Source organism: Anticarsia gemmatalis, chromosome 22, assembly GCF_050436995.1.
Source record: "Anticarsia gemmatalis isolate Benzon Research Colony breed Stoneville strain chromosome 22, ilAntGemm2 primary, whole genome shotgun sequence".
NCBI lineage: Eukaryota > Metazoa > Arthropoda > Insecta > Lepidoptera > Erebidae > Anticarsia > Anticarsia gemmatalis.
This window is the reverse complement of record NC_134766.1, coordinates 25,027-51,295: the sequence shown is the minus strand read 5'-3', so window position 1 is coordinate 51,295 and position 26,269 is coordinate 25,027. Positions and strand designations below refer to the sequence as shown.

Sequence of the window (26,269 nt, the reverse complement as noted above, 5' to 3'; positions counted from 1 at the left end):
CCACCCGGCACATACCTCCCAATATAGATAACTGTAGTCTTCTAATAATTCTTTGAGGTGCTATTTCTTAGTACAGCATTGTGTTAGAACATGCCTTACTGATAATATTTAAACATTATCACGTTAGCAATCAATTTCCGATACCTATACGAATGAAATTGCGGCCCAAACCTCGTTATATAAAGTGCTCACTTCTGCTTCAAGCCTCTCTGCCCTTTGGCGAAATGTGATTATAACAAGATAGCAACGAGCATCTCAACTTAATATCAATAATACACAAGTCCTACATAATTGATAGCGAGTGTTTACCGAGAGGCGATCGCTCCCGACTGTGGCCGACCGTTCCCGAGAGGCGCCGGCCGCGCCGTCCGACCGTCGCGCGTCGCGGTGACAACCAGTTGTTGCGAGTCCATCGACGGCTCCCAACACGATTATAACTTAGTTTATATTGAACCAAGCCAAATGGAACTCGCTAATATTGACCAATCACTTCCGCGAATTGCGAGCTGACGACACACGAAGCTCATATTTCGTGGCTCACAGTTTGCGAATAGATTTAGTGGCGTAACCCACTGACTGATGATTAAGCTCACTGTTTGCCCAGCGCGACGCTCGTCGGCTTCCGGGAAGGAGGCTCACTTGATAAATGTAGCTAGTTAATGGTGAGGAGTACCGGGAACTTAGACCTGTGACAAGTTTGTACACCTCTCTATAAATCTTATGTACTCATGTTATATACACAGCGGGAAATTGTATTAGTTACATAACAGTTACAAGTGTATAGACAGCTCCTTTTCAGAATAAGTATATAACAACTCGTATATCTGTATTTCGGTTACTTATACTACTTATAAACAACATTTTCAGTATAATGTGCCTGATATTAAGAGATTATATTTCTGTTGAACACGCAACAATTAGTTAGTGAGATATCAAGAGTCTGAGTCGAAACTAAACAGCACCTGCTACGTGTTGAGTTGAGTAATATGTTAATGACTGAAGTTATTTACAATAGATGTGTATGTTTGTTTGTAACAAGAGCTCTCCCCACGCCCCTCGGCTGATAATTCACGTTAATGGCGCAACTACTCACACCAACTGACGCACAAACTCGTGCGCGCATACAACATTCATAGGCCTCCCATAAAGTTTGAAGAAAACATGGCCGAGAGCATCGAAACCATGTTATTCTAAAAAATGTTACACGTACAGAGCCTTTACAGGCAATATAATATACCTATGTCGTGCTATTGCTAATAATTTCAAACTATTAAACTCTACGCACAATCTACGATTACCCACTATCACTAAACTTTCAACCATTAAGGACCTCAGCCCTCCCCTCCCTCTCCCCCTGTCCCTGCCGCCCCCCACAGGCCCTGACGTGAAGGTATTGAGCAGGAGCGCACCCCTCTCGTACAAGCTTACTGTTCAAAAACTCATTTATGTCGACTTTTTTACCTATCAATGAAATTAGCGGCGTAACTCACAAGTGACGAGCGATGTCGCAAATAAATAAACTTATATTTTTCTTTAGATTTAGTAATATACATATTATCTGTTAAACGTTTTGTTATATGTTTCGGTCAGATATACATGGGTGGTCTCGAGGTCTTATTGTTAAAACGCCTGTTTTTGTATCATTACCAATTTTCATTTGCTTGTAAATGTGAAATCAATTGTTTTCTTGATCCAAAATATCACCATGAGCATGACATTATACCACATCACAAATGCGTGAGGTGTGCTCCGCTGCGTGTTGTGAGTTGCGGCACACGGCGTGACAAGTAAATCTCAGTCAATTTGCATGGTGATCCCTTTGTGAGGCGCGACTCGTGACTCACATACGGTACCTGCCTATACGTACTGTACTACATATATACATAATATATATAGTATATATAGTATACACGATCTCTGGCGAGACACTGAAGCGGTCCCTTGTACTGCTAATAGCGGCCATTCATCGCACCATTTGTAGCTATTGGAGCGATATTATATCGACGTGAATACAGCAACATACCTACACGTCCTCTCTGAGAGGTTTTTCAGCATAAACTAGTAAAGTAATGGGTTTCCTATTAAAAAATATAGCAAATTCTGAACTTTTCCATAGAGGTGATGAAACACTGTCTAAAAGGTTTAAGTTTATTGCCCGAGTTATAATATATGTGAGTAGACAGAACCGAAGTCAAAGTAATTCCGTGTAATGAAAAGGAACTATCGCATAATCAGAATAAGTGCTTTACAAACATAGCAATTTTAATAATATGACCTACCGTGTTTACTTTATTGGGCTAAGACATATGTAAGGTGATCGATGAAAGAACCACACATCACATATCGTCGTCATGTTCATGTTACATAATGTTCTCATTGAAAGCGTCAGATCGCGACGCGCTCATCAACCGATTATTGGAAGTGGATCCATTTATGTACCATTTACTATGTATGTATATATGTATGTATGGTGTAACATGTTGTGTGTGTGTGTGTGGTAGAGGCTGTACGGAAAGAAAGACACCCGGGATTTACGTGTTTACACACATAAAAGCTCTCTGATCCGCAAATATTTAGATAAAATCATTTTACGCAGTGATAAAAGAATCTCAAAACCTTTTTATGTATAACTGTTCAATTTTATTGAATCAAGGGCTGATTTCTAAAAAATACTTAGCCTTGATAAAGTGTATGGTAATCGGTTGTGTAACTACATTAAGATTAAGTTTAAGTACACCACATTGCTTCCCCTTGCTCACGACACAAGCAACCTTTGCAAACTTAAGCATTTTCTAACTACTGATACGATCGATATCAGTAATATAATATATCTCGAATAACAATTAATATACCTAACCTCTAAGTTAACGAATACGCCCTCACAACAGACTATAATATAAGCAAACAATGAGGTGAGCCGCCGAGCGTCCCGCGTCACAATACATCCGGCCCGGAACAGCCCGGAACATCCCGATATATCCCCGGAACATCCCGGTATAGGTCCGGAACAGGCGGCGGCGTCAATCAGGCCGGAACTCCAGTTAATCGGCTCACTAGCGCCGGACGTGACGTATCATCGTGAGCACAACACCTCGCCGATCACCGCACTATTCGCACATGTTTGTATCATACCTGCCATCTAGTGCCCACGTAACTACTCACACTACTTCATCATTATCTGTTGGAACTTGTCTGTATGTGTTTGTGTGTGTGTGTAAGTAAAGCTTTCGAACCCTTTTGCTTTTGAAGGTTGTTAGTTTGTTAAGACATGTCGAACTAAACTTGTAAGCTGAAGGTAAACTTCACAGTTTATTTTAAATACATACAACATAATATAGACGTAGTGTTGAATCAATAAACTTGTCTCAACAATACCGTGTTGTTAATGTAGCGGCTGCGTAGCACATTCGTAGCATATGCGTAGCACGTCGTAGCACGTCGTAGCAAAAAGTTATTGCAATGTATTTCCAACAAATGGAACAATACTTTAATGGTTTGTTTTAAAATGAGTGCTACAATTTAAACCACATTCACAATTGTTTCAAATTGCAGCGACACAATTAAAAACCACGCCATAGTTGACGTCAGTCACAACACGTCGCCGCCACGCTGCGGTGACGCTGCGGTCACGCCGCTGCATCGCGCTCACTGCACATGTCCTGTACGATTTAAACGCATCTCAAAAATATATCTCGTAATCGCTTTGTTAAAAATGAACTAAGCTGCGTTAAGATATTTATATCTGTCAAATCGATGCCACAAGTTTATATAGTGAAGATCTTCGAGTATTTTACAATATTATAAGTACTAATCCATTTCGATGTATTGAATGGCATCAATGTTTATATGAATCAATAATGAGACATCTTTTTGTGATTTTTGTTACCGAGTCACCATCTACAATTATAAAAAAATCAATACAATTTGAGACAGGAAATAACTTAATACTAACCATTTGCTCGACAACGATACAATTATACAGGAGGTAATAGCGCTGCACTGGGCGATGACTTGAACTAATAAAGTTCATTAAATTGAAGTTGGTATTTCGTACACATACGTTATAATAACCTCGTGGTATGCTGGTAGTGAGTGCCGCGAGCGACGCCACGTGTGCACATACTGCTCGTGTCGTGTTATGCTGATCAAGCACTCTTACAACATAATAACATGCTAATCAAGCAGCTCCTTTACTCTTACCTCGTTTCTTATATCAATGAGCCAGACGGTTAGATAAAAATATTTAAACCACAACAAATTCACTTAAAAAATCGAGCAAACTTTCAAACAAATTAATATTGGGCGTTCTTGTATAACGTTCAAATGTATGAATACATATTATTTTCCATGAACGAGTCCCACTATACTTCTGTAGGAGCGCAGTACGCACTGCAGGGCACTGCTCGAGGGCGCGGCGGAAGGCTCTGCACATAATTAAATAGTTGTGTTTAGTTAGTAACTACTTCGACAAGCGCTAACTAGTTCGTTATTTTCATTTGTTTAGGACTCGTCCGCCACGCGACATCACACACACACACACGCACACATACACACACACACACACACTCGCACGTATGTCGATACAAGTGAACTATGTTTCACTTCAACTAAACACGTCCCATTTAAAACTTACTAATTTGTTAGTACGTCGCGTCGGTTTAGTTTTGTATTGCAATCAACAGTATAACAAACAATATATTATTATTTATCCAAGTTTATCAAAGAGTGTTATAATTACGTTCAAGGAAGGGGGGGGGTGTTGTGATCGTTTGAGCATCATAACGAGGGTATCATTACGTCGTCGGTGTGAGCACTGCGAGTGTTACGGCGAGTGTTCGTCGAGTACTGCTTCCTGTGCTTCAGCTGACCTCACCGTCCTATTGTATTATTCAGTTATTATACAACGAGTGGAAACACACAATAAATAAAGCTGGAACCTGGAAACACTTATAAATTCACTTTAGTTGAAGAAAAGGAAATGAATGAAACTTAATCAGAACGATATCGCAGTCGAGAGACATTGCCGAACACTTAAACATTGATCATTTGATGTCTGGTTGAAATTTAATGTTTTATTTCTCATTGTTTTTAATTACGCCTCGAAACCCGTAATATATTCTTACTTGTACTTTACTCAACAATCATAAAGTTCACGTTTACGTGATCGCATCATGAATCACGTAAAGAGGTAACTTAACTATATGTATTACTAGCTGACCCGCGCAACTTCGCTTGCGTCACACAAGAGAATCATAATTTTCCCCGTTTTTGTAACATTTTTCACTGGTACTCTGCTCCTATTGGTCGTAGCGTGATGATATATAGCCTATATCCTTCCTCGATAAATGGGCTATCTAACACTGAAAGAATTTTGCAAATCGGACCAGTAGTTCCCGAGATTAGCGCGTTCAAACAAACAAACAAACAAACAAACTCTTCAGCTTTATAATATTAGTATAGATATTGTATTATAGCATGGTTCCTTTCCGCAGAACATTATAAAGAGATATTTGTAAGGCGGGTCTTGTTGTCACGATGGAATGCATTCACATTAGTATCATCTGGAAAGTCGACTACTCTTTTTTCTAAGCTCAGTGTAATAGAACCTTACAAGTGAATGGTGTTACGCATAATAGCACATTTTTTAAATCTTAAATTTTTGTTTAGTATTGATTACCTCAAATGATAAAATAAGACGTCACAAGACGAATCACTACTATACATATAAAAATGAAAAGATTGATACTAGCAATAATTGCAAGGCATCCCGCTCAGGGGAGTTAAAAGAGAAATTTAGCTATCAAACAAACAAACTAACAGACAGTTATGTTTGCTCCCGACCCTGCCCTTCCCCTCCCCCTCCCCCTCCCCCTCGCCGTCCGTCGCTCACAAGTAGTGACTGCTGTGACTAGTTGCAGGTACTACCTAACTGTTGCAACTCTCACACCAACACTTCGTGACAGCTCCAACACTTTGTTTCACAGAATTCAATAAAACTATCGATAGTGTTTGTACGACATTCAGTCTCATTATACTTGTAGCGTGCTCTGTAATGTGCCCAATGTGTGCATAGATCTAGTGTTAAAATATTAGTACGTATCGGTCCTTGTAAAAAGACTATTTCTATTGATTCTGTTTCTTTATAAGTACTTTTTTGTATGTAAAGTGGCCCCGAGAGTCGAGACACCGTGATTATGTAATTAGTACTTCGTCGAGGTATTGTAATGGAGTATTGTTGTACTGTTATTGATACTGCTAGTCACAATAACAAACATCGCATGTGTATTGACTTATTGATTGTTAGCCACCGGCAGCAAGTTAGTAGCTCTGAGGAGTTGTGACCGCCGCCTGTATATTTAATGAGCACTACACCACTACACCGGTCACCGTCACACACTCACTACTACTCCTCAACTTAGCAGACATGCGGTACATACATGCGGTACATAATGTACGTACAACTTGTGACCCTTTTCAATAACATGTCTACAGCAATAGTTGGGCCAACCATAGTTTAGTTCATAGACAACCACTTCATATATAAAATTAACAGAAATGTCTACGCAACTCAGTGTTGTTTTCAATAGAAAACCTTTTGAATAATTATAATCAGTAGCTCGATTCTCTACTAAATTTTGTATGAAAATCTGATCAGCGTCTCTGACGGGCGTCGTAGGAACTATTTTGGCAGTACATTCTATTTAAATGTCAAGCTTTCGATACTCGACAGTACCGACTCTACAGAATCGCGCTACTGAATACAGCATTTATCAATATTTGTGTTTCTCTATACCTACTGTCATATAGAACATTCTCTGTGCTGTGGATCGCCACATAATATGACTCAATCTTCCCTCATTCCCCGCCAAGTAAGCTTGAACCTCGTACGATATGAGCGACACACAGTCTCCGGTGTATTACACGACGGTACACGAACACGTGGCAGTCATTAATTACAAGTATCATTTATTAACCGTCGACACGTGAGCACGTGAGCACGTGAGCACGGGGGCATGTGACTGTGACTGGTGATCGAGGCGCTCGCTGCCTCCAATCAAAGAGTGACGGAACACGCACGAAAGGTTACATTGATTGCTCGCACGCAAGTGTTCCGCGCCCGCCGTGTGTTTAACACACAACCGATAATAAGTACATAAGTACCTCTCATATCAACCGTCTTGTTCATTTGTGTACTTGTCTCTTGTTCGGATAATATAACCATTAAAACGATAGGTGCACAGGAGCTCTTTCAAAAAACCGTTTGTAAGGAAATTAACATGAACGCGCATTTCAATTTACGCTCGAAATGCTTGACAATTTAGCACAGGTCACACACACACATGCAACGCGAAAGTTTAAGTTGACACACGTTACGTATTACAAAGATATCTATACTATAATCCATATGATTTGATTGTTTAATCAGTGGCAGTAGGTATGACGTACGACGTGTGTTTGTCGCAGGTGGTGGTCATGGGCAGCAGCACGACGTCCGACAAGACGATCAACACGAGCACGGACTCGGCGGCCACGGCGCTCACCTCCGTCACCGGCACCGACGACTCCATGGACGCCGAGCCCGAGCCGCCCGAGCCGCCGCCGCCCAGCCTGCTGGACGACACCGTGCCGCACGCCAACCACCACGACGACCACGACCACCGCGACCACCGCGACCACCGCGACCCCCGCGACCACCCGCCCGCCACCGCGCCCCCGCACTACCACCGCGCGCAGGACAGCTGCGACATCGAGTCGCCCGCCTACACCAAGCCGCAGTCCGCCACCGACGTGATGGAGTCCCCGCGCCCCGGCCCCGCCAGGTTCGTGTTCGACGTGCCGCTGCCCGAGCCCGGCGCCGCGCCGCGCCGCGCCGACAAGCCGCGCAACAAGACGCAGGTCAGCCAGACCTCGGTGGCCTCCTCCTCCATACAGATCCCCTACGACCCCAAGATGGACACGCCCAAGAGTCCGAAGGCGAGTCAGACCAAGTACGAGACGCACTTCAAGTTCGAGCCTGAGCCCGCCAAGAGAAGAGGGAGTGAACCGAGGACGAAGAACAAGCAGAAAGAGAAAGAGTATTACAAGGACGAGGTGGCCAAGCTGCGGAGACAGCTGGAGGGCACCGAGGTGTTCACCACCAGCCGCAGACGCTCCTCCGCGCACCAGCACTCCGTGCCGCCGCCCTCCTCGCGGAGACAGAGCACAGGTACGTTACACCTTACTTACTGTTATTATTTTATCACAGTTGTCACTTAGATTCGCATAAAGCTTATGAGCACGTTTCTGATGCCAGTCAGTATTATAACTTTGATAACTCATTACTTGGTTATAATTGATCTCTGAATGTATGTATGTACTTGTATGGTGCAACCATACAATATTTAGCCTACTAAGCATTATTGCAACGCGTGCGCATTTTATTACTTCATTCACATTAATTAATTGTATAGTTAGTTCACGTTCAGCACTTGTCGCGTGTGCTCATTAGCAATCATTTTATATTATATCAATCAATCATCATCAATTATTATTTTATATCAGTTATACTTTGTGTAATCACCAATAAATCAGTTATCAGATCATTATCAGACTATCATTTAAAGTTGTCCCATACAGTACTGTAGGTTGCTTACAATAATAACTAAAGGTCGGTGTTTTGTGAACTATTTACAAGTTGCGAGCTGCGTGTGTCTCGGATGACGTATGATGATAAATCAGCTGTGTAAGTGTAAATTAGTCGCTAGTTATAACAAGAGCGCGGTGTGCTCGCCTGCCCGCCCGCTCGGTCGAGCGGCGGCGGGCGGCGGGCGGCGCGGATCAAGTTCATTAGAGCTTGATTGATCGCTGAAACTTTGATGTTTCATCAACAGGTCCCTGATTGATCAACATCATTTATTTTGTCAGTTCATTGTTCGTGATAAGCGACTACAACACTGTTATTACAATATTGATACGTGTACAGTTGGTATATCGAGTGCTGTAATAGTGTGGTATGTGCAGCAGCGCAGGTGCACGTGACGGCGAACCCGCTGGACGTGGGCGCGGGCGCGGTGCCGGCGGGCAGGACCACCATCGTGGTGCAGCAGCCCTCGCTGTCGCTGGACTACGGCGGCTGCGCCACGCTGCTGCTGGCGCGCCACCACGACCACCACCACCACGACCACGACCACCACCACGACCACCTGCAGCAGCTGCTCGACGTCACCTCGCAGTTCACCACCGAGGACCTGCACGACTTCGACAAAAGGTCACTAATAATCCCTTAACGTTACCAACTTACTTGCATTCAGCAATACAGATAAGCGTCTCGAAAGCAGCCACCCATTTATTAAGCCGACCACAAAAACACGAGTGTCACGAACTGTCTATGAGCACCTGCGCAATGTAAATACTAATGATTTGAACGTGCTTCCTCCCATTTTCAAGTAAAGTAAACGACTTCACAAAAGCTCCACTTTTTCGCAGCTAATCCAGCCAATAACAAACTAAAATTACCATAGAAACGACTCGAGTGGTGAGAGTGGGTCGGAGACAGTGTCGTAGTGAGCAGGCGGCGCACACTGGACTGTCACAAGTGGCGCCATTTGAACTTTCAACTCGTCACAAAAAGTGTGCGGCGTATTAGGAGGAGGGTCGGGGGCGACGACGACGCGTAAAAACCGCTCTTTTGTCACATTCCCTTTTAAAAGATAAAAGCCACGCCGTTCCTTTGTGGAGGTAATTCGCTTTGCGCCCAACTTTCTTAATGTGGCTTTTGTGAATGTATCGGGAGCAGGCGCCGGGACTCATTCGATTGTGCCCCATCGAGACGTGAGCGACGCCGCGGCGACGAGCTCACGCCGAGCGACAACAGCGTTACTGATCTCTGGCCCGGCGCATTACCGATACCATAACGTGATTTAAACGTACATCTCACACTTGAACGGAAGTATCTCTCAAAAGTATATGAGTTGTATCAATTTTGTGTTAACGCGATACCCGCGAGTACTGTTAGTTACCGACAGCTAGTTGATTTGAAACCGCAATCCAATCGAGCGGTTCTTAATCAAACTTGTGCATAATTGGATTGACTTGTAAATTGCATTTGAATGGATGCGGTCTGAATGTGTTATGTGTTAGATATTAGCTATTATGTTAATGCATTAATGCAGGATCTAATTGAAAGCTCGCTACAGTCGCTACAGTCGCCGCAGTCGCCGCAGTCGCTAGTCGGCGCTCAACGTTTAAATTAATTCCGGACATCGGCGGGCTCGCTTTAAATGTATAATATCATTTGACTTTCATACGCGTACGTGGTACGTACTGCGCGAGTACGTAGTCCACTCCGTAGCGAATGAGTTTGCAGTTTGCTAGTATAATATATTTAAGCTCTAGATACAGGAAATTCAGTTATTCAGGCGGGATTTCGTCCGCTGTTTATCTTTCACGGAATATATTTAAAACATAGTGTAAATACGAGTAGGTCTGTGTCGGCTGGCTGCGCCGTGAACGAGCGTACAGTGAAGTAATAGCTTGTAAGAGCGGAGGAGAAGTGCTCGTCGTATTCGTGTTTATAAATAAAGTACATTTGAGAGGCCGAGTGCGCGGCGACTGGTCACGGGCGAGAGGGCGCGGGCGGCGCGAGTCATGCTCACGTCTGTACCGAGCATCTACACTGCACTTACTCTCACTACACTTAATAATTACTTTCTGTAATAGATATACAGCATTATGCCACCGATCAACATTTATTATGACTTATTGGCGAGTTATTACGGGCTATAAACCTTAAGCAAAATCTGGTATTTTAAAATATTGAGGTCAATCTGAAATAATTTAATCAGACGTACTACATAGAGATTTTCATGCTAGTACACACACAAGCAAGTAGCAAAGACGATTATCGTAATCTATAATTTGCAGGAATCAGGTGACGTATTAGTATACTCGTGAGTTTCGGCGACATTAAATACGTATTTAATGAAACCGGAGTTTGCGCAACGTAATGAGTGGCGAGGTCTGTAAATGTCGCCGACACTGGACCTTACTGAAAGTCATTTTACTAGCAAATAAGAACTACTTTTATATTAAAAAGCTATTTCGTATAAATATAACGAGAGAACACGTTGTTATTACATACTACACGTTGACCAGTAAATACATGGCTTCAATATAGTTACCGTTGCTCAAACAGTATATAAAGCATTGGTAAATAAAAGCTGCAGGTCGTATAGGATAAACAGTTGATTGTGTTAGTAAGTAAGTATGCGGGTCGGTACGGGACACATATTGGCCGCCGCGCCGCCTGCGCCCGGATATTGAGCTAGATCCCGGATCATACGCTCCCGCACCAGCTACAGCAGCTCTACCACTCTACTACTGCACCAGCCCCGCCAACTGTAACAAGATCACACTCACTAACGTAGAACAGTATGAACACATTGAACACAGATACACAAACTTCAATAATTCGGCTTCATAACTGTACACCATTATTAGTATGTACTAGTGTTATGGCCGCTGTGACCACTTTCCTCACGCCTCAAGCTCTACTGTGATCTCGCTGTTTGTATTGAAGGGCACGACGCTGCTCCTCAATGATAGTTAGGCGCTTATTCAAAACACATTCATTAGTTTTCCACTCCACTATTAATTCCACATTATCGACCCAAGACGAATTTTACGAAGTTACGTCGAAACTTCTGAATCTTCTTGAATCTGTTTAAGCCGTTAAATAAATTTAAATCACTCTATACCTTATAGAGAGTAGACACTAGACTGTATGACTTGTGAAATAATATGACGTTCACAGCTAGATCAAATATATTCGTATAATACCTCGTCGTCCTGTAATAACATGGTACATATTTGATTTGTACCAGTTAGTGGTGTGACAGCGGTGAGTGGTGGTCGCTGGTGGAGGGTGTGTATCAGTGCGCGACCCTCACACCTCGGCCGACAGGCGTCAGTTAGTGCACAGTGGCCAGGTGTCAAGTGCTCACACAAACACCAGTACATATAATATTTGCAAATCATTACCGGTGGCGGCGACTCCGTAGCAGTTGCCAGCGCATTTAGCGAACAATTCACCTGTTTTGTTAGTTTGGTTGTGTAACAAATGACTACACTCAACACCCCTCCACCATCTCCTTGACTATGCTGTCATTTAATGTACTTTTATTATTTACATTATATTGAAAACAGAGCACTACAGTTGGTACAAAGTCATTGCGTCGTTCCTCTCTCGTTTCTTTGTAAACAGTCTCATATCTGAAACATGATGAAGCCACTCCCCGTGTATCACACTAACTATCAGTACATCAACATTCAAATATTACGAAACGACATGTCTCAAAACTTACTTACATATTATATGTGTGTTTTGTAAGTTGATTGCTAGTTTATTAATCGAGGAGCATTCTCTCGTCGCAATACTCGCGCGTGTCGCGTGTGCAGCGTGCGCAGCGTGTGTCGCGTGGGGCGCGTGGAGCGCGTGGCGCAGCATCACAAGTAGTTAAGATAAGCGCAGTTATCAGCGCGCCGCAGCCGCCGCTTGATTGATGATCACAACCTCACTTTATTTTTAGGGTGCCGCACTCAAAGCGTGCCGGCGTGGATCTGTTACACGCTTACAGAGCTCCGTGGTTCGCCCGTGGTCCTGTGAGCTTCGTGCGCGAAAACGACTCACACTTGGCGTCTTATATCTTTTTGAACCACTTTTAAACTGGAAATAAAATAATTTTAGTTTGGTTTTATCTGATTGTTCACGTTCTTAACAAGTCACACTTATTTGAATGAGGCGTGTTCTTAACTTAGGATTGCTGTATTTCCCTCAACCTCGGTCGCAGCAGTGAGGTGTGTGAGGTGTGTGAGGTGAGCGAGGTGCACTCAGGCGACTCCACACTAGTGCACAGTCCGGGGGTGATTGTTCACGCGGAACATACGCCCACTACTTAACACAAGCCTGCACTATAATACATATGTCATACACACAACCATAAAGCAATCGTAGGTCATCTCGACATGCGCTCTCCTTTAGCGTTTCAAATCATACGACGTTACAATAGAACAGAGTCGCGCGGACATGACTGTTAGCAGTGCGTGTCCTGTGACGCGTACGAGATAGCTTGCTCGAGTACTGCGTGTACTGCGTGTACGTTGTGTGTGTGTGACGCGGCGTTCATTTACATTGTCCACGTAATTGTGCGCCGCGTCATCACACGACGGTAATACCGGTGTTATTACCGGCATTAGCGGTATTAGCCGTATTAGTGTCCATTGTCGTCGCCATTGTTCCACCGCTACTGTCCGCTACTGTCCGCTGTTGTCCTGTCGTGGCCACAGCTACAGGGCGCGTATTCATTTTTCATAAGAGGATTACTCCCAGTGTATCCCTCTCACAGCTCTCACATCTCTCACAGAGCGCTGACCGTTGTAGCTCATTTGTGTCGAGTGTCTGAGTGTCTGTGTGTCTGTGTGGCGGGGAGCTGCTCAACACACACTATTGTTCTGTTGTCACATTCATTCTTCGGGCGGTGGTCAACATTAGGCCACAGTTCATTATTAACATTTGTTAATCCTACTTATTTCATATTGGAGCCCACTGTGGGATTTTCAAAGTAATTTCACTTTTGTAGTTAAAGTGCCTTATTACCTTATCAATAGCTTCACAAATTAACTGACTTCTTTACGTTAAGATGTTTCAGCGTTAGCGGAGTATACGCCAAAATATTCCTGTGAGAAAATTAATATTCTATTTTAATGTTCTTTATTAAGTATTCACTGTGCATATTATTTGAAAAACAAAAAAGGAAGCAAAGTGAATGGGACTCGATCGACTGAAGTTAATTGACGCCGTCCGCGTCCGTGTCGCTGAGATTGTTTACAGCTGGCCGCCGCCGCCGCGCGGTGCTCGTCGCCCGGTGCTCGGCGCGATGGCGGCCGATCGAGATACCACTGTTAATAGCACAATGAACCTCACTGTTATATTACGAATCAGCACTCACCGAAACAATTACAGCGCCTCCCACAATGACTCACCGACTCACCCACCCCGCGACAATCAAATAAACAAGTTTGATTGTGCGCGGGTTCGGTGCCCGCGGCGGTCATTACTGCTCAGTACTCGCTCACAGTAAGTGTATTGTGTTAGGAACATTACGAGTACTTGTAATAACGGTTAAACAACAAATAAGGCAGTCGCGCCTCGTTCAGCGCGTGTCATTATGTTCCACACTTTATCGATGTTTTAATTACTTTCAATGTTACCCGAGGACGGCGATGCGGAGATATTTTATGATGCCTTATTTTAATTTTATTTATGTTTAATTCCTTTATTATTATTTTTCTTTCAATGTTTATTGTATCGCCGGCAGCCGCGGGCCCGCGCGGCGCCGCACACGTGCGGCACTGGAGACTGATCAACGACACATTCATTCATTACTCAGCCAATAAACGCTTAAACGCTTTGTGTTGGAACCAGTTACCGTTTCATTATTAAATAAACAGTTTTAATTAGGAATATAATTGTCACATGTTCACAGCACGCTAGTCACATACGTGTATTGTCGCGACGTAACGTGCTCCTCGTCACTGCACTCGGCTCGCACTGACTAGTAACTACGTTATATCGCGTGTGTGTGTGTGTGCGCAGGTACGGCAGCCCGCACCACTCGCGCTCGCAGTCGGTGAAGGCGGCGCGGTCGCGCGCGGGCGCCGGCGAGCGCCAGCTGCTGGGGCTGCCGCAGCAGCGCGCGCGCGTCGCCTCCATGCCCAACACCGGCGTCGAGGAGGAGTACTACCGCCTGCGACACTTCAGCATCACCGGTCAGTGACGCCCCCCCCCCCCCTCCCCCGCACCTTCACCTCTCCTTAGCTCTCGCTATAATTACTTATTCATTTACGTTCCTGTCCTCCGGTAAATAGGTAGGTAGCGGAGTGGCGGTGGTCGCTACTAGGCTTATCTGTGATGTTTCTTCACGCGAACTGTGTCAATATTTAAACAGGTCCGTCTCAGTTTGGGCCCTGTCTGCGGATCGCCGAGCGACGAGCGACACAAACTTACTTGTTAATTATTTTGATATATAAGCAACACTCGATCAACGCCTCACACAGGCGACAGAAAACTTAACGACCCAACCGACTATATGCCACTACAATGTACATCATATACGCGCTTATTACTGTTATACTAACTAACTAATATCGGCCCACTGCCGGGCGACGGCCTCTTCCATATCCTGTACCCTGAACCCTGTCAATACGTACACTACACACTATGCACCATCTTAATTTACAAGATACTTAATAGCAGACTGTGATGCTGTATTTGCTGAACTGTATAATACTCTCTAATACTGGGTGCTAGTGACATGAAAAAGTCCACGTAATGCAATGTAATAACTAGTAATACGCCTAAACATACATACTTTTTACAATTTGGTCCTTTATAGTTGAAAAAACAATTTGTAGCACTAAAATATTGTACAGCAATTTGTATAATAGCAGCGGCGTTACAATTATGTAGCTCTACACAATCACTCGTGGTCTCGTGGCGGCGCGGCACCGCTCTGAGTGCGAGCGAGTACTTCTCTCAATGTTTGTGAAACAATACACTTTTATGCTGTGCTCGTTCGCTATTTACATGGTAGTTTTTATTTCAACTACAGCATTGTTCAAGTCAAGTCACCTCTCCGATGGTGGACGTGTGTTGTATGTTGTACGTGTGTGGTGCAGGCAAGGGCGTGGTGAACCGCGGCGACTCGCTGCGGTCGCGGCGCTCGCGCTCCAACACGTCGGTGGCGTCGAGCGCGTCGAGCACGGAGGCGGGCACGCGCGCCTCGGCGCCCTGCTCGCTGGCCTCGTCGCGCGACTCCTCCGCCGGCCTCAGCGCCTACCGCGTGCTGGTGCTGGGCGCGCCCGGCGTCGGCAAGTCCAGCCTCGTGGGCCAGTTCATGACCTCCGAGTACCTGCACGCCTACGACACCAGCATCGGTACCGCACCGCTCCCTACTCGCTGTACTTGCTACACGTGTGCGAGCGACGCGCAGTGACCACATGTTGCACGTTTCAGACGACGAGTCCGGCGAGCGCTCCGTGTGCGTGCTGCTGGCGGGCGAGGAGTCCGAGATCACGTTCCTGGACGCGCCGCCCGACCACGTCGTCGTAAGTCTAACACTCTTACTGTAACATATATCAATTGACTATACATTAACTTCATGACCTCTTCAGTTTATTTATTTAACTAATTTCAATGTGAAGTATTTCAACCCTTCTCAGCGTCGCTGACCAACGACCAGCGTCTGACCAATGAAAAGGGTTCACAAGTTTCCTCATTTCAATAAATTATTTAATTAAATAATGTGCAAACATTGGTGAGCGTGTGATCAGTGTGTGTGTGACGGTGTGTGTGTGTGTGTTGCAGTCGGAGGGGTGCGCGCACGGGTACTGCGTGGTGTACTCGACGGCGGAGCGCGGCAGCTTCGCGGAGGCGGAGCGGCGGCTGCAGGCGCTGTGGGCGGCGGGCCACACCGCGCGCCGCGCCGTCATCCTCGTGGGCAACAAGGCCGACCTGGCGCGCTCCCGCGCCGTGCCCACCGACGGTAAGCCACCACACCTCCACCACACCTCCACCACCCTCCACCACCCTCGCGTCCCTTACACACACTGCCACCCATCACGTCACGTTCCCTCCGATCTCTTCGTACTTATGTAGTTGGGAAACATTTCATTCGCAGACACAACATCTATATGTGCAGATACTCTACGTTACTTAATTAAACGTTTTACAAAACATTTCGTTTTAATTAGTCTACAAACGAAGTTTAATAAATTAACTTTCCGTGAAAGGCACACGACAACTCGAGCACAAAACGAACGAGTCAGATTGTTAGCTTGTCGAGTGTGTTGTGAGTGTTGTGAGTGTTGTGAGAGAGAGTGAACGTCCGACGTTTCACAGGAGGAACACAACAAAGTGATGATTAAAGCCAGATCAGGCCAATTATGTTCGTTAGCGGCGCGTTTTTAATTAAATTCCTCGAATACTGTACAATCCTGTGCACACACCAATTAGCGAGGAGGGACGCTCTCTGCGCCGCGGAGCTGGTGCGAGCGACTCTCAGTTATCAACAGCTGGTCGTGTGTGCTCCCGGACACGTGACACACTGTGTATACGCGTGTGTGTCCTTCCTATGCTCCTTGTGAGACACATTAGAAGAAGAGTTTCATTTGATACGACATAACGCTGTGACGTGTTCTGTTCACACTCACTACTAGACAATACCTAACTGTCACTCAATATAAACATCTGTACAAATAACACATAGAAAAGAGAAAATACATGTTTTTCGATTTTTCTATTATTATTACTATAAGCCTGTGTCATCCCGCGTGCACTGCTGGGCGGCGGCCTCCCCCTTATTTTTCCACTGTACTCCATCTAGTCATGGAGGTGTCAAGCTCGTCTCTCCATCTTTTACGGGGTGTACCTCGCCGCCGTCTCCCAGTGTGCGGGGTCCACTTTGTCGCTATATTGTTCCATGAGTCATCCGACACTCGACACACGTGGCCCGCGCACTTCCACTTCGGCTTAGCGGCTACGTTTCAGCTACGTCTGCTGCTACTTGAGTTTTGGAGCGTTTTTTCAATTTTATCTAACCTTATACAGGGTGTAAATGACAGCCTACCGAAAACGAAAAAAAAATGACTTTAGACACGATTCTGGTGCTTATGGCGTTGAAAATTTTCATCGGTTTTTTCTTGATTTTTCCGATTTTTCATGCGTTTTTTAAATTTTTTTTTGGTATTATTTCGTTAATACTACGCAATGCAACATGAATATGAAAAAAAATCCGTCATATTACTGTTTTTCACAAAAAACAGCAATGGATTAAAACAACGTATAAATTCGCTATCAGCTGTGCGCGGCCAACGACACCGCGCCGGCGGCGGCCGCGACGGTCGACGTCACGCCGCGTACCTACGCGCGCCACACAGACACGATTACGCACACAGCTGTCAGCCTCACACTCACTAGTATGCAGCGTTACTTAGTATTTGTTCTATGTTAAAAATGAAAATGACATAATTATCCCGCTCTCCGATAAAAGGTAAATTCATAAGATTTAAAATGTGTGATATCTTATTATTACACGTACAAATACATACAGAACGACAAAAAATCCTATTGATATTCTTTAGCGCTATAAAAATCTCTAATAAACAACATGTATTGTCGCTTTGTTCCATTTGTTCTACTTCTTGCAAATTTCTATTCGATATTTACACGCTCATTCATACCTCATACAAGCGCGGTGGGACTCGAAAAGAAGATGGCCGTAGTGACGTGTGACGCCGCGACCGCGCGTGGATGTTACATAGATGGGATGCGACAAAATGGATGCTAAGTAATTCTCCGGGAATTATGAACTATGATAAGTTAGTTTCTCTGATAAGAATATTAATGGATATTGATTGTTATCATTGTTATGTACCTACATTTTTTATGGTTTAATTAAATAAACGTTTCGTGTTTATTTTATTTACTTTAATCTGATTTTATGTTATTAAATATCAAAGTAGGTATTTTAAACTTACATCAATAATGTTTGTAATGTTATTCGGTATTTGAATAAAACTACAATGCAACGAGTAACAACTGTGACAAGTAAAAATAGTAATGCCACATCAATATTTTATTCAATCTAATCTCTCGCTGGGATCCTAACTCATCGCTCGTCACCAAATCGGCGGCGCGCGCGCGGACGGCGCGGAGGGAGCGGGTGGCGCGGGCGAGGGGCGGTGCGAGTGAGCGGAGAGGCGCCCGCGCCGGCGGCTCTCTTTGATAGTTCGAGCAATTCGCTCGCGGAAGACGGAAGCTCTTCACCGGTGTCGTTCGTTATGTCCTATTCGTCGTGTCGTGTGTGAACTGTTGTTTATTATTACTTGTTATTGTTTCGGTTTTGAGTTGTTAGTGTTTTTATTGTTATTATTTTTGTTGTTATTGTTTTCGAAGTGCAGTTGTGTTCGTAAATAGGAAGAAATGTTGATGTGCTATGTATGGTGAAGCACGTGGAAGTGCACGGCGTGCTCTGCACCTGTACGTCCGGATCCAAAGGTACCTACTCAAACTCTCGCCATACACCAGGTATTTGCGTGTTGATAGACATTGATAACAATTCGTTTTAGCACTTTCTTATTATTGGTTACATTTTGCTATTATTGTTTGATTTCACGTAAGCCAAGTAGGTATCTACCTACTTACAATTTTACTATGAGCTATTGTAACATACGAGCGTACTTACGATACCTACCATAAACGATACATGAGATTGTTATCTAATAATACATACTAGTGAGCGCATAGACGTGGTGGTACGCGTACGTACCGCTGATTGTTGGCAGCTCCTCGCATGATCAATTATTGTATCAACCACATTGTAAAACTTTAGGCGATTGAAAAGAGTGGCCGTGAGTTTCTCGCTAGCTCTTCTCATAAGGCTCTACCCCCTTTCCGAGCTAGTGGTAGATTCAGTAATTGTAACGACTATCGTAAGTGTCAACATTTGACCTAAATGAATAAATGATTTGATTTTGATTTTGATACCTACGACGCGTCGCGACATGTCGTCGCTCAGCGCGCCGCCGCCGCCAGAAATCTCGTAGGCATGCGCGGAGATATATCGCGTTGTTCACTATACATTGAATGCTCAAAAATGACTAACTCGGGAACCAATCATTTCCGAGAAAAATGGTTGAAGTAAATTTCGCGCATTTAGTGTCACAAAATTAACACTGAAGTTTTCGGTTAACCGTCGTTTACACCCTGTATATACATACATATACGTATAAAAAAATATTAGAATAAAATACCTAATAAAGAAAAACTGATCATATAAAGTGTCATAGAATAATATAATCCTACTGCTATACTCACTTCAGATCGAAGCATCGTGGTCAGATGTCGCAGGTAACCGATCGCCCTAACAGTAACTCGTTCGGTCATACATAGCGTGCATAATACACATTGCGGTTGCAGAGGGCAAGAGCTTGGCGACGTCGTACGAGTGCAAGTTCATCGAGACGTCGGTGGGCATCAACCACAACGTGGACGAGCTGCTGGTGGGGCTGCTCACGCAGATCCGGCTCAAGCAGCAGCACGCCGAGCGCGTGCGCAAGCGCAGCGGCTCGCGCAAGAACCGCAGCCGCGCGCGCTCGCCGCCCGCGCCCGCCGCCGACGAGCGCGCGCCGCCCGCCGCCGCGCCCGCCGCCTCGGCCGCCAGCACGCCGCGCAAGCGCACGCGCCTGTCCGCCAGCGTCAAGGTGCGCGGCCTGCTGGGCCGCGTGTGGGCGCGCGACTCCAAGTCCAAGTCGTGCGAGAACCTGCACGTGCTCTAGCACTCGGCCGCCGACTCCGTCGCCTGCTTCCCCTTCTTCGACTGCGCCGCCGACTACTCGTGAGCGGCGCCGCTCCCCGCGTGGACCGCGCTCTTCCAACCTCTGCCGAGTACGCTTCTTTCGGAGACCTCCCGTTGTAATAAAATGATCTTTTAGATAGAAACGAACGCTGAAATATCTCGGCACTCCGACAGTAGCTCACGAGCGGCGATCGGAACGACGCAGTCCACCGACTATCTGTAAGAACTCCATTAGCGGCCCCATAGCGTCCTCCCTAGCGACACCCGTACTCTGTGTGACTCCCGTAGCTTTATACTACGTGACACGTGCAACACGTGCAACACGTGTGACACGAACGACGCGCCGTCAGGTGGCCTCACTCGTCCTACGTTCAAGTGACGCCTGACGCCACCTACTGGTGATACATCGAAACTACTTAGGATAATGAAACCAACGTAAGCGAGCATTCTTAATTGGTTTAATTGTTCTACACTTCGTAACCTGCAGTCCACCTCACACTTGACACTCGGCACACCATGACACCGTGACACCGCGACAGTCATGTACGACAGCTCTCGAGTGTGAAGTCTGTGACCAGAGCGCTCGCTATGTACTCAACTAATGGACAAATACTTTCGGGAAGTAGACGGACCGGCGATAAACAAACATATTATACATTTTTACTTGATATATACTTATTAACGTAGAGAAAACTGAATCGTTGGCGGACTGAAATTAAATACGGTAGAGAAATGTTTAATGTTTTATGAGATTGTCACGACCGCTGTTTGATTTAGATAGTGCCGGTAATTACAATCATATGACTTACAACAGACTCAACATAGTGTATATTATATTATAATGAGTTACATGGTTGTCATAAATATACATAACATATTATTATATCAGCGCATTAGCGCCATTCACATCTATGTTATTATCAGAGCAAACTGCAGATCTAAATCAAGCAGCGGTCACACGGTAGAAATATTTTAGAGATTTTTTCAATTAAATATAAACGTAAACGAATAGGTTTGTACGACGCGACGCGACGCGACGCGACGCGACGCGACGCGACGGGGCAAAGCAGTAAGACGCGACGCGTACTGAGCGCGACCTCGCGACACTTACCGAGTATTAGAGAACGAATGAATAGTGTTAACGTACTTGTATGTGATCCCAGCGTGTCTCCCAAACTTAGTGTTTGTGCTCCAACTAGGCGTAGTACCGTATGTAGCCGCGTGTGAGCCGCGTGCGGACTGCGTGCGCGCTGCGTGTGAGTTGCGTGTGAGCTGCGCGCTGTGTCGGTGCACAGTACTGAACAGTGGTGCGCAGCAGCGTGTCTCGCGTCCACTGAGCGCTCTCAGCGCGCCACATTGAACCACGCGTCATACGTACAAGTCATCGATTGATATTCAAATCGCAAACTATGATTTAGTTTGAGCTTGTTTATTAGAGATCGTATAGTTAGATATTTAAGAATGATATTTGCTGTACATTTAGACAAACGTCAGACATATAGTGATCGTCATAGCATTATGTAATATATGAAGCCGAGCTCCAGCGACGAGCGATGAGCGGCGAGCGTGTACTCTTCCACTAAGTGTAACCCGATACCTGATAGTTATCTGACACACAACAATACTTACTTACTATTTGTAATCGATTATAATACATACATACATACATATAACTAACAATGAACATGTAAGAACGTATTATTAGTGAATCACGTATCGACTGTCGTGTACATTCCACGATATTATATTTATTTATTATAATATCGCATTTACAGTTTTAAACGATTTATTTAATTTACGGTTGTATTGTAACGGTACAGTCATTTTATATAAGCTTTTTTATACATTTATTAAAATTAAAAATACGAACACAGTAATGAGACGTTTTAAATGACTTTGATGTTGATTGAAGACATTGACATTGCTTTGTAGGTATATGAATATGTATCTTAGTAGATAATAGTCGCAGACATGAGACACAAGTCGTACTCGTATCAACACAATACTTGGGTCCACCGACACTAATTAAACAAACGAAACGAATTAGTTTGTAACGCGGCATGTCGGACACACACCCAGCAGTTATTGTAGTGCCATCTTTACTTAAACATTGCTGACATAACAGAGCACGTGCGACGCGACAACACGCTTGTACATGCGAACACGCGCGCCGTGCGCCGCGCGACGTGACACAGCTTGCCACCTACACGCTGACTATCGTGACAACTGACATCGACCACGCTGGACGATGCCTGTGTTGCACTCAAGCGGAAGATAATACGTGACAACAACTTTAAGCAAATATACAAACACAAACACCGAAACTAAGAGAAAGATTAATATCGAATCCATCCAACAAATATAATGCCAAAAAGAGAAATTAAAATATGTTCCTCGAGTGTTTAGTCGGTACGCGGTAGTAGCAGTATTAGCGGCCCCGCTCTAGTGTACACGATTGTTTTCCCCTAGCCTTAGTCGTGCCCGCTGGCGCGTCGACGGGCGAGTACAGTCCATGACGCTGACGTCACTTTGCGTCAAGTTGCGTCGACTCGCATCGAGTGACGCCGCGTCGCGCGTCGACGCGTGAGCGCTAAATTTAGCGAATGATTTCAAAGTAATTGTTTCAATTTGAGTGCCTGATGTTCGGAATAACATAATTGTTTGATCCCTCCGAGAAACCCATTTGCCTTATTTTCTTAGTGTGGTGTTCATTTTATAGAGGACGTGAGCTACGAACGTTTATATAAAATTATATTAGTACATATTGAATTATTAGTGGTTTAACGTAATATAGATGTATTTTTAACTTCTCTACTCGATGTTTAATTGTAATTCAGTATTGTAACTTTAGTGGTTCGGTGCGGGCGCCTCGACCGGCTCCCACTTGCCTCGCGGTGGTAGCTTGTGGTCATAACGTAGTTTGGTACTCGTCACCGTATAATAATATGTAGTCACATGCGGCATGCAACACGTAACAGCCGCGCGACAGAGCAACGATACCAACTGTGTACTGCGAGCGAGGGGGCAAGTCGACGCACTCGCACCTTCGTTTAACTATGGACGTATTTTAACGAGTCCTGTTCACCAATTAAGACATATTATAGTATATTATATTGTATATTAAACCCCAGGGTCCAAACAAAACACCAATCTCGCTTCACCCTTGGACTATCCTGGCCCATCCTAGACCTAGACACTCCTAGACATGCCTAGACATTTAGAGCTACATGTAGTGTAGCAGACCATCAGCAGTAGAGTTTAGTGATCGTCACGCGTTACACTATGTGAACTATGTACACGACGGATACGACTCGGCACGACGCCGTCGACACTGTCTGCTGTCGCCGCTGTCTGCCGTCACCTCGTGTGCGTCACTGTACGTACCTAGTGTACCTACTGTTTGTTATATGACGTAGATTTTATATGAAACACTCGCGCAGCCGGAACTGCTAATACAGGAACATCCATTTATCAAGTAATGTTTGATATGAACAAAATATTATACCTAATATACATACATAGTGTGTATTGATTTAGTATCAGTCATTATAATATGATGTTGATTATTAGTGATGTCACTGACGTCAAGAGATTATTAACGTGCACAACATAACGACGAGTGACGCATGACGGAGTCACCCGTACATGCGCGTACATGCTAGTACATGCGGGTACACGTGAGTACATGCAGTGCAAGCAGGAAACCGACAATAACGTATCGTGAGCTACATCCCATCATATTCCTCCTGCTGTACTGTCACGTATCGCCTCACTCGCCTCACTCGCCTCACTCGCCTCAGTCTCAGTCATCTCACGCCTCACGTGTAGGGCATAAGTATAAGTACATGTATAACGCGCTCACAATACTACTACGACATTATAATATCTCATGCATCTCCATGTCGCTGTGAACGACAACATTATCTGATGATCCTGCGTGTCAGCGCATGTCAGCGCGTGTCATCGCGTTTTAGCGCGCGTCCATCATCCATTCATCCATTCTCACAGTTATTGTAGAGCGCCTCTACCGAGCGTTACAAGAACTGCCCAATATATGCGTGCAACGAACAACATAACTTTGATCCTTTTGTGTGAACTGGTGACCGTGATCGTGATCGCGCTGCGAGCCGCGAGTCAGTACAGCTTGGAGCTCACCTACTTGAAGCATCGTAGCGGGGCGGTCAGGGCGGTCAGGGCGGAACGATAACACTAGTGTGAACTAAATCTACTGCTGTTTCCTCTCCTCCCTCGCTTGCTTCGGGAAGTGTTCACCCGCCGCCGCGCCGCGTCGCGCTCGTGACGTCACACTGTCCCGCCGCGAGTGCAGGGCGAGGTGTGACGTCACGCGGGACGCGAGCCGCGCGGCTGTAGCTCGTATTAACCTAAACTAAGTTCACGCCTAATTATAATAATCCCATCGGACCACGTTAAGCAATATATCTATATATTTGATAGGCCCATAGTTTCATAGATTTAGTAGGCGTAGCTTACTGTAGACTTTTATATTTACTAGTTAAATATTATATAATAGTGTCGATGTCTCCATGTCTTCATGTCTCCGTGTGAATACGTCATTTTATGTGTGTTTACTACTCACCGTTTATGTATGTGTTGTTATATTATATTAAACTATCTTATATCTTATAAAAATATTCTATCTGGTCTTGTAAAAATATTATTGTACAACGTACATTGTACATTCATTTATGTATTCACAATCACTACAACAATAACTGTGAAATATACTTTTATAAGTAATTATATATTTTTACAAAACTAAATAGCTAATTGTAACTGACATCATTGTAGATGTCATGTTTACTTAATACCTACTACTGAACATTCATACTGATCATTACTTAACTGTCACTGTGCACAAATTATTGTCATTTTTTTGGAGAAAATTGTACACAATCATTATATAGTAACAGTAGCGTTGCTCTGTCTGCCGCTGTCTGCCGCTGTCTGCCGCTGTCTGCTACAAACATCATGTTCATTACATTAGGAACGGCGCACCACTATCAATAATATTGTTGTTATCACACAAATGTACAACACGCGACACTGACCACGTGTAGTGTGTCGTGTGTGTCGCGTGTGTCGCGTGTGTATGTGTCGCGTGGCAGGCAGACGCGAGCGCTCGTTACTGTACCAAGTAGTAATGTACTCGCGCAGACCCCTCACCGGTGCAGCCGTACAGGCTGTACACGGCAACGTGTTGTAACACATTCGCATATTCCCAGTGTACTCATACTTCGCCGATCGACTGTTTCATCTCAATATCATTTTGAATTATAATGTTAACTACATATCTGATATACACGATTTTGAAAATGTTTTTACGCACAAAATTATCAAACGTACCGTTTACACGTCGCTCGCTCCCTGCGCCCGGCGCCCGGCGCTCGACGCTCGGCGCTGCGGCCGACACCACTGAGAGCGCTGAGAGCAGGGAGCGGACGCGCAACACTTTACACGACATACTGTATGGTTAATTTTGTTCTCTCATTTGTATTAATGATATTGTTTACAATTATTGTGCAGTACTTAATAATAATTTATCCGTTGTTAAATGTAATTTCGAAATATATTCTGATGTTTTATTATATAAAAATATTTGCCTGTTTTATTTTCACATATAAATCCTTGCCCCTTTAAAAATGAGCAAAGTGAACGAAATAATTGAAAGAACGACTGGAACGAAATAAAGGAATTTAACAACATGAACGATGTGCACAAAAAAAAATGAATGTTATGAGCTAATGAATGAAATGAATGAAATGAATGAAATGAATGAAATGAATGAAATGAATGAAATGAATGAAATGAATGAAATGAATGAAATGAATGAAATGAATGAAATGAATGAAATGAAT

General features: G+C 44.4%; 1 protein-coding gene across 2 annotated transcripts in view; it reads left to right on the top strand.

Annotated features, from left to right (window-relative positions):
- The window catches only part of LOC142982609 (uncharacterized), a 172,944-nt gene extending 146,942 nt beyond the window's left edge, over positions 1-26,002 (top strand). The window contains exons 5-11 of one of the 2 annotated variants that reach the window (XM_076129193.1): positions 7,465-8,206; positions 9,004-9,247; positions 14,633-14,805; positions 15,715-15,972; positions 16,052-16,143; positions 16,403-16,580; positions 20,015-26,002. In XM_076129193.1, coding sequence (XP_075985308.1) covers positions 7,465-8,206; positions 9,004-9,247; positions 14,633-14,805; positions 15,715-15,972; positions 16,052-16,143; positions 16,403-16,580; positions 20,015-20,373 — 2,046 coding nt within the window. In that variant the 3' untranslated portion in view covers positions 20,374-26,002. Of the gene's footprint in view, positions 1-7,464; positions 8,207-9,000; positions 9,248-14,632; positions 14,806-15,714; positions 15,973-16,051; positions 16,144-16,402; positions 16,581-20,014 lie in introns of both variants that reach the window. The other variant, XM_076129192.1, reaches the window with a different exon arrangement.
- The last annotated feature ends 267 nt before the right edge of the window (positions 26,003-26,269 follow it).